This window comes from Ammospiza caudacuta, chromosome 30, assembly GCF_027887145.1.
Source record: "Ammospiza caudacuta isolate bAmmCau1 chromosome 30, bAmmCau1.pri, whole genome shotgun sequence".
Lineage (NCBI taxonomy): Eukaryota > Metazoa > Chordata > Aves > Passeriformes > Passerellidae > Ammospiza > Ammospiza caudacuta.
The window spans coordinates 3,314,441-3,329,958 of record NC_080622.1 but is presented as its reverse complement, the minus strand read 5'-3'; the positions used below and the strand labels follow the sequence as shown (position 1 = coordinate 3,329,958).

Genomic DNA, 15,518 nt, shown 5'->3' with positions numbered 1-15,518 from the left:
GATGTCTTGTCTCTCTTGAGATGGGGCTCTGGATGTGCTGTGCTTGAATTTCTATTTTTTCCTACCTGTTACCAGCACTTGTTTTGCTGTGTCTCACCTGTCACTGCTCAGGCAGGGGCTGAAAAGTAAAATAAACTTTTCCAAATGAATTAAAAACCAGCCTGGTGATAACTGCATGGAAAGCAGTGGCTGGAGAGATGTGCCAGGGCTTTTCCAAACAGCAGCAAGTAGCCCTGCCTTGAGGATTTGTTTTTCTGATCTCCATGATGTAATCAGAGCAGATAGGGAAAACAGGAAAAATGGCAAGGATTACAAATATAATTGCATAGATGCTGAATTTTTGAAGGGTTTGGTTACAGCCTGCTCTTTTTTTTTCCCATAAACATAAAATTTTTTGGTAATTAAGGTTAGAATATACCTGTGTGGTAGTGCCAGGGGAATCCAGGGAATCCCTGCAAGTTGGAGTCCTTCCTTTGCAGGGATTTTCTGTGCAGGCCGTTCCTGCTCCAGAGCTTCCCAAGGCTGAAGCATTTCCATTTCTCCAGCCTGTGTCCTGTTCTCAGGGCTCCCTGCATGGATCAGTGCTGGCAGAGCCTGCCCAGGGCAGGAAAATTCCTCACTGTGTGCTGAGGGGGTGTGTGCCTGCCATACCCAGACCCTTTCCTGTCCCCTGGCATTCCTTTTTCCTTTCCCCTGCCATACCCAGACCTTTTCCTGTCCCCTGGCATTCCTTTTTCCTTTCCCCTGGTGTACCCAGACCTTTTCCTGTCCCCTGGCATTCCTTTTTCCTTTCCCCTGGCATACCCAGACTCTTTCCTGTCCCCTGGCATTCCTTTTTCCTTTCCCCTGGTGTACCCAGACCTTTTCCTGTCCCCTGGCATTCCTTTTTCCTTTCCCCTGCCATACCCAGACCCTTTCCTGTCCCCTGACATACCCAGACCTCTTCCTGTCCCCTGGCATACCCAAAACTTTTCCTTTCCCCTGCCATACCCAGACCTTTTTCTGTCCCCTGCTGTACCTAAACCTCTTCCTGTCCCCTGGCATTCCCTTTCCCTGTTCCCTGGCATACCCAGACCCTTTCACTTGGCATAACCAAACCTTTTCCTTTCCCCTGGCATTCCTTTTTCCTTTCCCCTGCCATACCCAGACCCCTTCCCCTGGCATACCCAGACCCTTTCCTTCTCCCCTGACATCCCCAAACCTTTTCCTTTTTCCTGGCATACCCAGATCTTCTCCTGTCCCCTGGCATACCTTTTTCCCCTTTCCCTGGCATTCCCTTTTCCTGTTCCCTGGCCTACCCAAACCCTTTCCCCTGCCATACCCAGACCCTTTTCCTGTCCCCTGCCATACCCAGACCCTTTTCCTGTCCCCTGATTTACCCAGACTTTTTTCCATTCCCCTGGCATTCCCTTTTCCTTTCCTCTGCCATACCCAGACCTTTTTCTGTCCCCTGCCATACCCAGAGCCTTTCCCCTGCCATACTCAAACCCTTTCCCCTGCCATACCCAGATCTTTTCCTTTCCCCTGCCATACTCAGACCCTTTTCCCCTCCCCTGGCACACCCAGACCTTTTCCTGTCCCCTGGCATTCCTTTTTCCTTTCCCCTGGCATACCCAGACCCTTTCCTTCTCCCCTGACATCCCCAAATCTTTTCCTTTTTCCTGGCATACCCAGATCTTTTCCTGTCCCCTGGCATGCCTTTTTCCCCTTTCCCTGGCATTCCCTTTTCCTGTCCCCAGCATACCCAAACCTCTTCCTGTCCCCTGCCATACCCAGACCTTTTCCTTTCCCCTGGCATACCCAGACCCCTTCCTGTCCCCTGGCATTCCCTTTTCCTGTTCCCTGGCCTACCCAAACCCTTTCCCCTGCCATACCCAGACCCTTTTTCTGTCCCCTGCCATACCCAGACCCTTTTCCTGTCCCCTGACTTACCCAGACTTTTTTCCATTCCCCTGGCATTCCCTTTTCCTTTCCTCTGCTATACCCAGACCTTTTACTGTCCCCTGCCATACCCAGAGCCTTTCCCCTGCCATACTCAAACCCTTTCCCCTGCCATACCCAGATCTTTTCCTTTCCCCTGCCATACCCAGACCCTTTTTCTGTCCCCTGCCATACCCAAACCTCTTCCTGTCCCCTGCCATACCCAGACCCTTTTCCTGTCCCCTGACTTACCCAGACTTTTTTCCATTCCCTTGGCATTCCCTTTTCCTTTCCTCTGCCATACCCAGATCTTTTCCTTTCCCCTGCCATACCCAGACCCTTTTCCCCTCCCCTGGCACACCCAGATCTTTTCCTTTCCCCTGCCATACCCAGACCCTTTTCCCCTCCCCTGGCACACCCAGATCTTTTCCTTTCCCCTGCCATACTCAGACCCTTTTCCCCTCCCCTGGCACACCCAGATCTTTTCCTTTCCCCTGCCATACCCAAACCATTTTTTCCTTTCCCCTGGCATACCCAGTCTGGAATTGCCCTTGAGGAAGAATCACCTTAAAGAGAAGGGAAATTTGGGGATGATCTCATTGTGGCCTTCCAGTGCCAGGGAGAGAATTTTGACAAAGGCCTGGAATGCCAGGCAGGGGGAATGGCTTTACCCTGCCAGAGGGCACGGCTGGATGGGATTTTGGGAATTAGGAATTGTTCCCTGGGAGGGTGGGCAGGCCCTGGCACAGCTGTGGCTGCCCCTGGATCTCTGGAAGTGTCCAGGGCCAGGTTGGACAGGGCTGGGATGGTGGAACGTGTCACTGCCATGGCACTGGAAGAATTTTAAAGTCTATTTTAACCCAAACCATTCCATGGTTCTATGAGCACATCACCCAGAAGAATTCCCCCCACCAAAAATCCCCTTGCACCTGAACTGAAGGGGTGAGGAGCTGAAACTCCTGAGCTCCCCAATCTTTGGATGCTTGGGAATAAACACATTAAACAGATTTCCCAGAGCAGCTGTGGCTGCCCCTGCATCCCTGGCAGTGTTCAAAGCCAGGTTGGACATTTTGGAGCAGCCTGGGACAGTTTAAAGTGTAGAATGAAATCTTTAAAATCCCTTTTAGCCCAAACCAGTCTGGGATTCTGAGTAATTAATGATGTGCTTACAAAACAAGTGTGCTGGATGTGATGTGTGGGGGCTCAAATTGCCTTTTTCAGACTCTGCAGTGCTCTCACATTGGGGTTTTCCTCCCTGCAAGCAGAGGTGTTTGCATCCAGCCCACTGAACACAAAACTCTCAAGTGTTCTTTGCATAACTTCACATTTTGGCAGTGGTTTTTATTTCACATTCTTCCATTTCAAAACAAGCTTATTATTTCTAATGATATTTCTAACTTTGGCTTGAAAACACCAGAAGAGTTGATGGCAGTTTGTTATTACACTGATGATTTCCTTTTTTTTTTTTTTTTGTAACTTTTTCTTTCTTTTCTGTTTTTTTTTTTTTTGTTCGTTTTTTTGGTTTTTTTGGGGTTTTTTTTTGACAAAACTCTGTTGCAATGAGTTTTTTCCAGAGTCACACTCTAGAATATCCAAGCACTGATTTCTCTTGATGTCTGAATTGAGGTGGCTCCTGCAGCTGAAAATCTCTTATTCAGGGGAGGTTTGATGTGGAATTAATGAGGTTTAGGATGGATATCAGGAAAAGGTTTTTACCCCAGGGGTACCAGAGCTCCAGGAGGGTTTGGGAAATGCTCCCAGGGTGGATTTTGGGGTGTCAGTGCAGGGCTTGGACTGGCTGATCCCTATGGGTCCCTCCCAGCTCATATTCCATAAATATTCCATAATTCCCTGGTTTTTCTCTCAAAAGGCACCACAGTGTCTGGAGATTTTCCCTTTGCATCAAGAGATCGTGCCCTGGGAGTTTTTCCCAGAGAAAATAATCAATATTTGAATTCTCATGGTGACAGCAGGGATTCTTCATCCCTGACATCTTTGTTTATACACTAGAATTTTAATTTTTTTAGAGGTTTGGGGTGGAGAAAGGATCAGGAATGTGAAAGGTGACACCAAGGCAGCTGCAGGGGACACAGGTTGGGGACAGATGCCAGGATTAGTGGGGACAGAAGAAATGCAGCCAGTCACAAAGCCAGGCTTCCCTGGCTAAGTCCTCAGAGAAAATAAATGTATTTCCATGTGCTCTGTGCACATCATTCATGGGGTTTGTAGCTGCAGCTCTGGATTTCCAGCTCCACACATCCTCAGCAATCAAACCTGCAATTATTACTCATAAGAACAGAGGTAATTAGATAAAATCTCCATTTTACAAGGAGGAAAAAAAGGGTGCAGCAGTGTGACACGGCCACAGAAAGTGAGTCAGGGCAATGTCAGTCCAACAGGATTCACCATGTCACTAAAAATGGATTTTTTCATGTGCATCAATGTGCAAGGAAAAGTGGCCAGCAGGTAAATAACCCTGAGCATTTAAAATGGAAAGCAGAAAGGGAGGCAAATATTAGTGATGGTGTGGAATATTTTTGATGTGGTGATGTTGATATCACCTCCGTTTTAGACTGCAGCTCCTCTCAGAGGATGCAGATTTGTTGCATTAAATTGACATTATTTCCAAGAGTTTCAAACCCCTGACTCATGATGATCCCTCCTCATCCTCTGCTCTCTCCTGGCTTCTTCTGAGGGGGTGAATATTTAATTTCAAATATATGTAATATAATATATAATATATGTAATATGTGATATAATATATAATATGTAACATAATATACAATATATAATATATAATATGTAATATATGTAATATGTAATATAACATATATAATATACAATATATTATATTATATAATATATATTATATATATTGTATATTATATAATATACAATATGCAATATATAATATAAATATATAAAATATAAGCACTTTATATAAATAAATTATATTTATAAAGTCTATATATAATTAAATTATGTTATATTACAATATAATCATCATAATTATAAATATAAATAACTAACCATAATCAATATAAATGTAATATAAAATAATACATTATAGGACAATAATATAAATATGTAAAAGATAAATATAAGTAATTTTATATAAATAAGTTATATTTATATTGTCTAAAATAGATATAATATAATATAATATAATATAATATAATATAATATAATATAGGCTTGTTCTGAGGGGGTGTTTGAGGCTCGTTGCTCCCTGCTGCCATTTTGCACGTGGCATTGTTAGAGATGACACCAAACAACGTCCTGCTGCTTGCTGGAATGGGATTGGAGGTGTCTGGGAGGAAATAAATGGGAATGATGGCTTTGAACCATCACAGGTTTCAAATAGAATACCCAAGGGTTGGGATTTTTGTCTTACTGCCATTATATATGTGATAATATATAATACATGTACCATAATATATATTTAATTTGTAATATACGTAATGTAATATATGTAATATGTTATATAATATATAATATATGACATATAACATAATATACAATATACAATATACAATATGTAATATATGTAATATGTAATATGTAATATAACATATAATATACAATATATAATGTATAATATATATTATATATAATATACAATATATAATATATAATATATAATGTATAATATATTATATATTATATATTATATATCATATATTATATACAATATGCAATATGCAATATGCAATATATAATGTATAATATAAATATATAAAAATAAATATAAGTAATTTATATCTATAAATAATATTTATAAAGTCTATAAATATATATAATTAAATTATATTACAATATAATCATCATAAGTATAAATATAAATAACTAACCATAATCAATATAAATATATTATAAAATAATATATTATAGGACAATAATATAAAGATATAAAAGATAAATATAAGTAATTTTATATAAATAAGTTATATTTATATTGTCTATAAATAGATATAATGTAATGTAATATAATATAATATAACGTAATATAATATAATGTAATATAATATAATATAACGTAATATAATATAATATATAATATAATTAATATAATATAATATAATATAATATAATATAATATAATATAATAATATGTTATATTGCAATATCATAATCATAAATAACTAACCATAATAATTATAAATATAAATATCTAACCATAATATAAATGTAAAATAAAATCCTATATTATATAATAGTAATACAGATATATAAAAGATAAATATAAGTAACTTTATATAAATAAATGGGAACAATTTTTGAACATTTCCAAGGATGGGAATTCCACATTTCCCTGGGCTGCTTCTTCCACTGCCTCACCACTCTTTCAGCAGAGACATTTTTCCTTATATATTTGCAATTTCTCCTCCAGAAATGTGTAAACATAAAAAGCAATAAATATTTTAACAAAATAATAATAATAATAATAATAATAATAATAGTAATAAAGTAATAATAATAGTAGTAGTAGTAATAATAATAGTAGTAGTAATAATTTAATACTTTTTGTTATTTTTAAATAAATTACTAATATTAATATTTATTTAAATTAATAAAAATTTAAAAATAATTTTATATAGACATAAAAATTAATAAAGAATTTCGAACAAAAAAATTATTAAAAAGATGAAAAAATTGATTTATTTTCTTCTTGCGTAGCTTGAGAATATTTCCTGCAGGATCTGGGATAAAAGTGTTTTGTTTTTGGTTAATTCCACAGAATTGTTGTTTTGCTTTTAGAAAATGCTGAAAAATAAAAAGTCTTGGAGGTGAAAAATAAACAGAATTTTTATTTGGGGGATTGCCACAACTACAGAACAATTTCTGTGATTTCTCTGAATGCTCCTTTGAATTCTACTCTGAGCATTGGCCTGAAGTACAACAGCCAAAACAATAATGGATAAATCTGTGTAAGTGCAGAAAAAATCCTTAAAAATCCTCATTGCTTGCCAGTGGCTCTCAAGAGAAATCCCAAACAACATTTTCCTGAACAGTCTGGGTGCGTTTAACTACTTCAGGTGCTGGAAACTGAGGCTATTTTTTAATTTTTAATTTTTTTAGTTCATATTTTATTTTTATATCTTTAGTTTTAATTTTGTTTTATATTTTTAAATTTTTGAGTCTAAATTTTATTTTTTATCTTTATAATTTTTATTTTTAATTTAATTTTATATTTTTATTTTATTTTTACGTTTTTGAGTATACTTTATTGATTTTTTTTATTTTTTATTTTTTTAATTTTGTAACTTAAAATTTTGAGTATATTCTATTTTTTATTTCGTTTTTTTATGCAACCTTCTCCAAAGGAAACATCTCAAAATATTTCTATTAAAAGTTACTGGATGAAATTTTGTTCTTCAAAATTTCCCTCCAAAATGTTTCTGTTAATCATGCTGATTATTAAGTAGATTTATAGGGGAAAAAAAAAATTCCCCAATAAGAATTTTGGGTTTAAAAATGACAGACTTTTTTCGACTTCTTGTCTGACATCTCACTCGATGCTTCGTGTTTTTTTGAAATAATTCGCGGTGTGCTTGGAAAACTCACTCACCCTTAGATGAGAAAACTTTCCAGGGCACACTCGTTCAGCTTTCAAAGGATCTGTGTTTGATGCTAAAGTCTTGTTTTCAAAATCCTGGCATCTTGCTCAGATCAAAGCTGCTGTTTGGAAGGGTTTTGTTAGTTAGGTATTTATTATTGAAGTGTCTTTTCAAACTTGCGAGCCCTTTGTTTGGAAAAGGAGGTGAGCAGGGAAAAGCAGAGCCTGCCAAGAAGTGTTGGATACCCGGTGAGGGCACCACAGAACCTGGCCCAGGGGTGGCACAGCACCCAGGAGGAGCAGGAAAAAGAATAAATAATGTGGAATGTAAATACAGGCATGAGGAGCTGAATTCCCAAGTCAGTATTTAGGTGGATGTTTTGAAGTCTGCTGAACAAAGGAGATTTTTCTTCCAAAGTTCTTGCCAGAATTTCAGGCTGGAGGAGGAGGAGGAGGAGGAGGAGGAAGCTCTCTGAAGGCTTTAACAGTCATTAGTGACTCTCTGGCACTCAGAGCCTGCCCCAGGGAATTCCAGGAGCGTTGGATTGCAGGCTCAGGGCGGTGCCATGCTGACTCAGGGGTTTCCATGTGCGTGCCAGGCCTGGAGGTGGGCACAGAGAACCCCCTGTGCCCTGGATTTGGGGCACATTCCCAAATCCCCATTCCCCACACAGCTGCTTCTCATCTCAGCAGTGTCCAGCTGGATCAGCTGGATCCAGGCTGCAAATTCCTGCTTAAGTGCAGCTGAATGAACAAATCCTTCAGGATCAGCACCAAAATTTGCTGTTCAGAGGAATCCAGGCTGTCCCTTCCTTCAGCATCCATAGGAACAGCTTTGGAATCAGGTGCTGGATGAAGAGCTGTGGCATTGGTGTCTTTCTCTCCATAGTTTGTGTTCTGGGAGGTCTCAGGAGGTTTCAAATTGGGAATGAAATCACAGCATCACAGTGACTTTGGGCTGGGAGGATCTTAAAGCCCAGCTTATTCCACACCCCTGCCATGGCAGGAACACCTTGCCCTGTCCCAGGCTGCTCCCAGCCCTGTCCAGCCTGGCCTTGGGCACTGCCAGGGGTCCAGGAGCGTTGGATTGCAGGCTCAGAGTGGTGCCATGCTGACTCAGGGGTTTCCATGTGCGTGCCAGGCCTGGAGGTGGGCACAGAGAACCCCCCTGTGCCCTGGATTTGGGGTGCAGAGGCTCCCCCATTCCCCACACAGCTGCTTCTCATCTCAGCAGTGTCCAGCTGGATCCAGGCTGCAAATTCCTGCTTAAGTGCAGCTGAGTGAACAAATCCTTCAGGATCAGCACCAAAATTTGCTGTTCAGAGGAATCCAGGCTGTCCCATCCTTCAGCATCCATAGGAACAGCTTTGGAATCAGGTGCTGGATGAAGAGCTGTGGCATTGGTGTTTTTCTCTCCATAGTTTGTGTTCTGGGAGGTCTCAGGAGGTTTCAAATTGGGAATGAAATCACAGCATCACAGTGACTTTGGGCTGGGAGGATCTTAAAGCCCAGCTTATTCCACACCCCTGCCATGGCAGCGACACCTTGCACTGTCCCAGGCTGCTCCCAGCCCTGTCCAGCCTGGCCTTGGGCATTGCCAGGGATCCAGGGGCATCCACAGCTGCTCTGGGCACCTGTGCCAGGGCCTGCCCACCCTCACAGGGAGGAATTTCTCCCATTTATCCAACCTAAATTTACCCTCTGTCAGTTTGAAGCCATCCCAGTGCTCCAGTCCCTTCATCAACTTCATGGCTTCCTCTGGACCTGCTCCAACATTCCCATGTCCTTCTGATGCTGGGGACATCAGAACCATGGGCAGAATTATCATATAATTAGCATTATTTCCTTCCATTCCCAGCCCCTGCACTGCAGAGATGTGTTGGGCACTGTGTGTAAAGAATGTCCTTCCAAAATAAAAGATGAATTTATTGAGATGCTCTCGGTAAGATTTATGATGTGTTGCAGTTTTGATTTTAACCTTTACAGAATAAATTTCAAGTTTGGTGAGGTGTGAGCTGGAAATGAGTGTGAGTTTCAGTTATTCCATTTGTGTGCATTATCACCCCCTTCTCCTCTATGCAAACAGAATAATTTGACTTATTTTATTTTGTTTATTTTTTTGATTGTCAGTGTTGGGCAGGGAGGAGCAGCTGTTGGTGCAGGGGCTGGGGGACAGGGCTGTGCAGGGACAGGGTGACAGTGCCAGCCCTTCCCTTCCAGGGCACTGCTCAGCTGCTGCTCAGCACCATGTGAGCTCTTCAAGTGCTCTCACACTATAAATAGCCCAGCACTTTGTTGGTAGTGAGTTTTTATTAATAAACATCAACAGTATTTTTGGAGGATATTTTTAATAATCGGGGGACAGATTAAATGGTTTTTATTTCCGGACTGGGAGGGAGTTTGGGTTTTGTTAACATCAGCAAAGCCTCAGCGTGTCCACCATTAAAACATTTTGGTTTAAATATGAATTATCACTATTATTTGCTGAATGTGTTTATTTTATGATGCCATTATTTAAATTACTAATATTACTATTGTTTGGTTTGAAATTCATGGGATCATTCAGCCTCTGTTTATACAGTAACCCTGATACCAGAGCAAGTGTTAATCACCAAAACATAAAAAAATACTGTGTTGCTCAAAGTGATACTTTGTACCCTGTTCCTAAAGATTTTTTTTGTTTATTAACTTTTAGGACCCTTCCAAGTCTTACAAGAAAGCTGGAGAAGTTGCACCAGTTGAGTTACACGTGGAAGAAGGTATCGAAGTAGAAACAACCCCTTTATCTAAGAAAGTTTCCCCATTGCATTCTGAAATGACAGATTATATCAAATCATCTCCTCCAACCCTTATCAGTAGCCATAACTCTGATTTAAAGGATAGAACAGAAATTAACGGAGCAACAACTGTCACAGAAAAATTGGCTCAACTTATTGCAACTTGTCCTCCTTCCAAGTCTTCCAAAACCAAGCAGAAGAAGCCTGGGAGTGGAAATGGAACTACATCTGGTTTGGTGAAAGACTCTGGGAAGAAGCTGCCAGGAGCCGTAAGTGCAAGTGGGTTGGTTAACAAAGATTTGGTGAAGAAGCTGCCAGGCTCTGGGATTGCTGTTGGCTTGGTGAACAAGGACTCAGGGAAGAAGCCATTGGGGATTGGCAGCGCAGCCATATTGGTGAACAAAGACTCTGGGAAGAAGCCCCAAGCAATCAGCCCCTTAATTGGATTGGTTAACAAAGACTCTGGGAAGAGGCCTCCAGGCATCAGCACTCCAACAGGGTTAGTCCACAAGGATGCAGGAAAGAAGCAGCCAGTGACCAGCAGCTCTGCAGTTGGGTTGATCAGCAAAGATGTGGGGAGGAAACTTGCAGGGATCAGCACTCCAGCTGCCCTGCCCAGCAAGGAGCCTCTCAAGAAGCCAGTAGGGATCAGCACTCCAGCAGGATTGGTGAACAAGGATGCTGGGAAGAAGTTGTTGGGAATAAATAATCCTACAGGTCTGCTTAGCAAGGATTCTGGAAGGAAGGTGCCAGGCACTGGGAACAGCACAGCTCTGGTTAACAAAGACTCTGGGAGGAAGACACCAGGGATTGGCAGCCCCATGGGGCTGGTTAGCAAGGAGCCTGGGAGGAAGGTGCCAGGAATGAGCAGTGCTGTGGGATTGGTGAGCAAGGAGTGTGGGAAGAAGCCAGCAGGGATTGGCAGCCCAGCTGGTTTGGCTACCAAGGACTCTGGAAGTCTGAAAGCAGATTCCCTCGTGCCCTCCTCAGAGCCCTTTAAGCTTCCTTGCAATTCAAACCTCAGCAGCCTTGAAAGCCATGAGCCTGCGGATTTACTGAAGGAAAACACAACCAGCAAAACGTTTGAGAAGCACATTATGAGACAGAGCAAAGAAAGCATCTTGGACAAGTTTTCAATTCGGAAAGAAATTGCTGACGTGGGCAAGGAGATGTTCAGCGAAGGAATGTGTGTTCCACAGGATGCCTACTCATCCAGTGAGAAAGGGATTTACGAAACATCAAAGCACGAGAAGCAGCCTCCAGTTTATTGCACTTCACCAGACTTCAGGACAGGAGGTGCCTCGGAGGTGTCGACTGCCAAGTCCCCGTTCAGCGCGGTGGGAGAAGGGAATCTCCCATCTCCTTCCCCCACTGTGTCTGTGCCCACCCTCAACAGGAGCCTCTCCACAGCCTCCTCCCAGCTGGCGTCCAACTCATTGCACTTAAGTTCCACGGCAGAGCTCCTGGAAGGCATTTCAGATCCCGTGGGCAAAACGCCCTTCTCCTCGGACAGCTCTCTGCTGAGCCTGAACAGGACATTGAACCACACCCTCAGCACTGATTTTAAAGGTGCTGAGAAGGATTTAAGTGATTCAAAAGCATCTTACGTGGAAACTTCGAGAACAAGTCCTCCCACAGGGAAGAAGCCCATTTTGGCAGCTGAGACAAGCATCCACGCTACTGTCACCCCATCAGTTGTTAGTTTTACCAGCTTGTTTGGGAGCAAGCAGTTCCTCAAGATCGGTGCAATAGCTGCATCTGAGAAATCCTGCCAAGGAGCAAAAAACCTGAGCAGCACTCAGCAATCAAAGCCTTTAAAGAAAAGAAAAGGGAGGAAGCCACGATGGACTAAAGTGGTGTCGAGGAGCGCGTGCCGACCTCCGAAGGGTCTGGAGCTAGAAAGGTCAGAGCTTTTTAAAAACATTTCATACAGTGCACTATCGAGCAGTAATTTGGAGCAGGCCAAATTCCTGAAAAACATCGGATCATCCTCGTTTGTGGAGCATGAATTTGTCAAACATCAGTTGCCAAAGCTGAATGAAGCTAATGGACAGTCCCTGGCACTGCTGGCTGAGACTGACAAACAAACTCCAAAGTTCTACAGCTCTCACAAACAACCCTCCAGCTTGTGTATGTCGGATGATTTCTTACCTGACATTTACAAACCCAAGAGAGGAAGACCTAAATCCAAGGAAATGCCAGAGCTCGAAGGTCCCCCCAAAAGAACTCTTAAAATCCCAGCATCAAAAGTCTTCTCAGTGCAGTCAAAAGAAGAGCAAGAACCTCCAATTTTGCAGCCTGAAGTTGAAATTCCCTCGCTAAAACAAAGCTTATCAGGACAACCTTTTCCTAAAAAGAGGGGGAGACCTAAAAGGCAGATCCGGTCGTCAATAAAAATGAAACCACCTATTCTGTCTGTTGCACCTTTTGTTGGAACAGAGAACTCGAGCAAGATGGGGCCTGAAAGTGAACAGCACCGACCCGGGGAGTACTTTGAGAGGAAGGACCAGCTCCGAGGGCCAGAGGAAGTCCAAAGCCCCAGTATTTGTAGCATGAGTGATTTGGAAGTAGACTCAGACAGAAAAGTTGCCAAGAGAAATAATGGCCAGTTAATGAAAACAATTATTCGAAAAATAAATAAAATGAAAACTCTGAAGCGCAAGAAACTCCTGAATCAGATTCTGTCCAGTACAGTGGAACCAAATACCAAAGGGAAGATGCAATCCAAGCTCCACAACACCGTGTCAACTCTTGCTGCCACATTCGGTTCAAAACTAGGCCAGCAAATCAACGTCAGCAAGAAAGGAACGATTTACATAGGAAAAAGGAGAGGGAGGAAACCTAAAGCCGTCCTGAACGGCCTTTTAGCCAGCAGCGCCGCCAGTCTGACAGTTCTGGAGAAATCTGCCCAGCAAGCTCCTGGCACATCCCTAGGACAGGTCCTGCCCCACCTGCTGCCCTCGGCAGCGAACCCCTCGGAGATCCTGCCGTCCCCGGTGTGCTCGCAATCCTCGGCCGTGAGCGGGGGGCAGAGCCCCGTCAGCAGCGACGCCGGCTTCATCGAGCCCAGCTCGGTGCCCTACCTGCACCTGCACTCCAGGCAGGGCAGCGTGGTGCAGACGCTCGCCATGAAGAAAGCGGCCAAGGGCAGGAGGAGGTTGTCCCCGCCCACGCTGCTGCCCAACTCGCCGTCCCACCTGAGCGAGCTGACGGCGCTCAAGGAGGCCACGCCGTCGCCCGTGAGCGAGTCGCACAGCGACGAGACCATCCCCAGCGACAGCGGCATCGGCACGGACAACAACAGCACCTCGGACCGCGCCGAGAAGTTCTGCGGGCAGAAGAAGAAGAGGCACTCGTTCGACCACGTGTCCCTCATGCCGAGCGAGACCTCTGCCGTGCTCGGCAACCTGAAGGAGAAGCACAAGCACAAGTGCAAGCGCCGCAGCCACGATTACCTCAGCTACGACAAGATGAAGAGGCAGAAGAGAAAAAGGAAAAAGAAGTACCCTCAGCTCCGAGGGAGGCAGGACCCCGATTTCCTCGCTGAGTTAGAGGAGTTGATAAGTCGATTAAGTGAAATTAGGATAACCCACAGAAGTCACCATTTTATACCCCGAGATTTGCTGCCTACCATTTTTAGGATAAATTTCAATAGTTTCTACACCCACCCTACTTTTCCTTTAGATCCTTTGCACTACATTAGAAAACCTGACTTAAAGAAAAAGAGAGGCAGGCCTCCAAAAATGCGGGAAGCTATGGCAGAAATGCCTTTCATGCATAGCCTGAGCTTCCCCCTGTCCAGCACCGGGTTCTACCCCTCCTATGGCATGCCTTACTCCCCCTCTCCCCTGGCAGCTGCTCCCATAGGATTAGGTTATTATGGAAGGTACCCTCCAACCCTCTACCCTCCTCCACCCTCTCCTTCTTTCACCACCCCCCTACCCCCACCTTCCTACATGCATACAGGCCACCTGCTCCTCAACCCCACCAAATACCACAAGAAGAAGCATAAACTCTTGCGCCAGGAAGCTTTCCTCACCACGAGCAGGACTCCTCTGCTGTCCATGAGCACGTACCCCAGCGTCCCCCCCGAGATGGCCTACGGCTGGATGCTGGAACACAAGCACAGGCACCGCCACAAGCACCGGGAGCACCGCTCCTCCGAGCAGCCCCAGGTCTCCATGGACACCATCACGGCCAACAGCTCCTCCAGAACGGTTCTGGAGTCCTTGAAGCGCTACAGGTTTGGCAAGGAGGCTGTTGGAGATAGGTACAAACACAAAGAGAAACACAGGTGCCACATGGCTTGTCCTCACCTCTCACCTTCCAAGGGTTTGCTAAGCAGAGATGAGCAGTGGGTCAGGAGAGAACCTTCGGAGCCCAACTCCTTGGCGCTGGGATTGCAGACACCTCTGCAGATTGACTGCTCTGAAAATTCCCCAGCCCTGTCCCTGGGGGGATTCACTCCCAGCTCAGAGGCAGCCAGCAGCGATGAACACACAAACCTTTTCACAAGTGCAATAGGCAGCTGCAGAGTCAGCAACTCTGCCAGCACCAACGGACGGAAAAAGTTACCGGAGAGCCCCGGGCTGTTCGGCGGGCAGGACACGGCGCTGAGCCGGCCCCTCCGCAAGGAGCCCGTGCCTTCCTCCCTGGAGAAGGCCCTGCAGCCCCTGGCAGGTAAGGGAGATCAGGCTTTCCACGAGTTTTGCTGAGTTTTGTTGTGCCAAACACAGCTGGAGCAGTGGCAGGTGAGGTTTGGGCTCTGCAGGATCATTCTGGGGTTCAGCCCTCACCAAGAGCTCTGTTCCATGAGGTTTTATGGGTCCTTTTGTACCAAATACAGCTGGAGAAAGGGCCAGGTGGGGCTTTGGCACTGCAGGATTATTCTGGGGTCCTGTCCTCACCAAGAGCTCTGTTCCTGTGAGTTTTGCTGGGTTCTGTTGTACCAAACACATCTGGGGGACAGGTGTGGCTTTGGCTCTGCAGGGATCGGTGCTTGGGGTCCTGCCCCTGTCCTCACCAAGAGCTCTGTTCCTGTGAGTCCTGCTGGGTTCTGTTGTACCAAACACAGCTGGAGCAATGGTCAGGTGAGGTTTGGGCTCTGCAGGGATCGTTCTGGGGTCCTGCCCTCACCAAGAGCTCTGTTCCATGAGCTTTGCTGGGTTCTGTTGTACCAAACACAGCTGGAGCAGTGGCAGGTGAGGTTTGGGCTCTGCAGGGATTGTTCTGGGGTCCTGCCCTCACCAAGAGCTCTGTTCCAT

At 44.3% G+C, this 15,518-nt stretch overlaps 1 protein-coding gene across 1 annotated transcript in view; it reads left to right on the top strand.

Moving 5' to 3' along the window:
• ASH1L (ASH1 like histone lysine methyltransferase) overlaps window positions 1-15,518 on the top strand; it is an 80,798-nt gene that overhangs the window by 14,799 nt on the left and 50,481 nt on the right. The window contains exon 3 of the mRNA XM_058821794.1: window positions 10,173-14,934. Within this exon, the coding sequence (XP_058677777.1) occupies window positions 10,173-14,934 (4,762 nt within the window). The remainder of the gene's footprint in view (window positions 1-10,172; window positions 14,935-15,518) is intronic.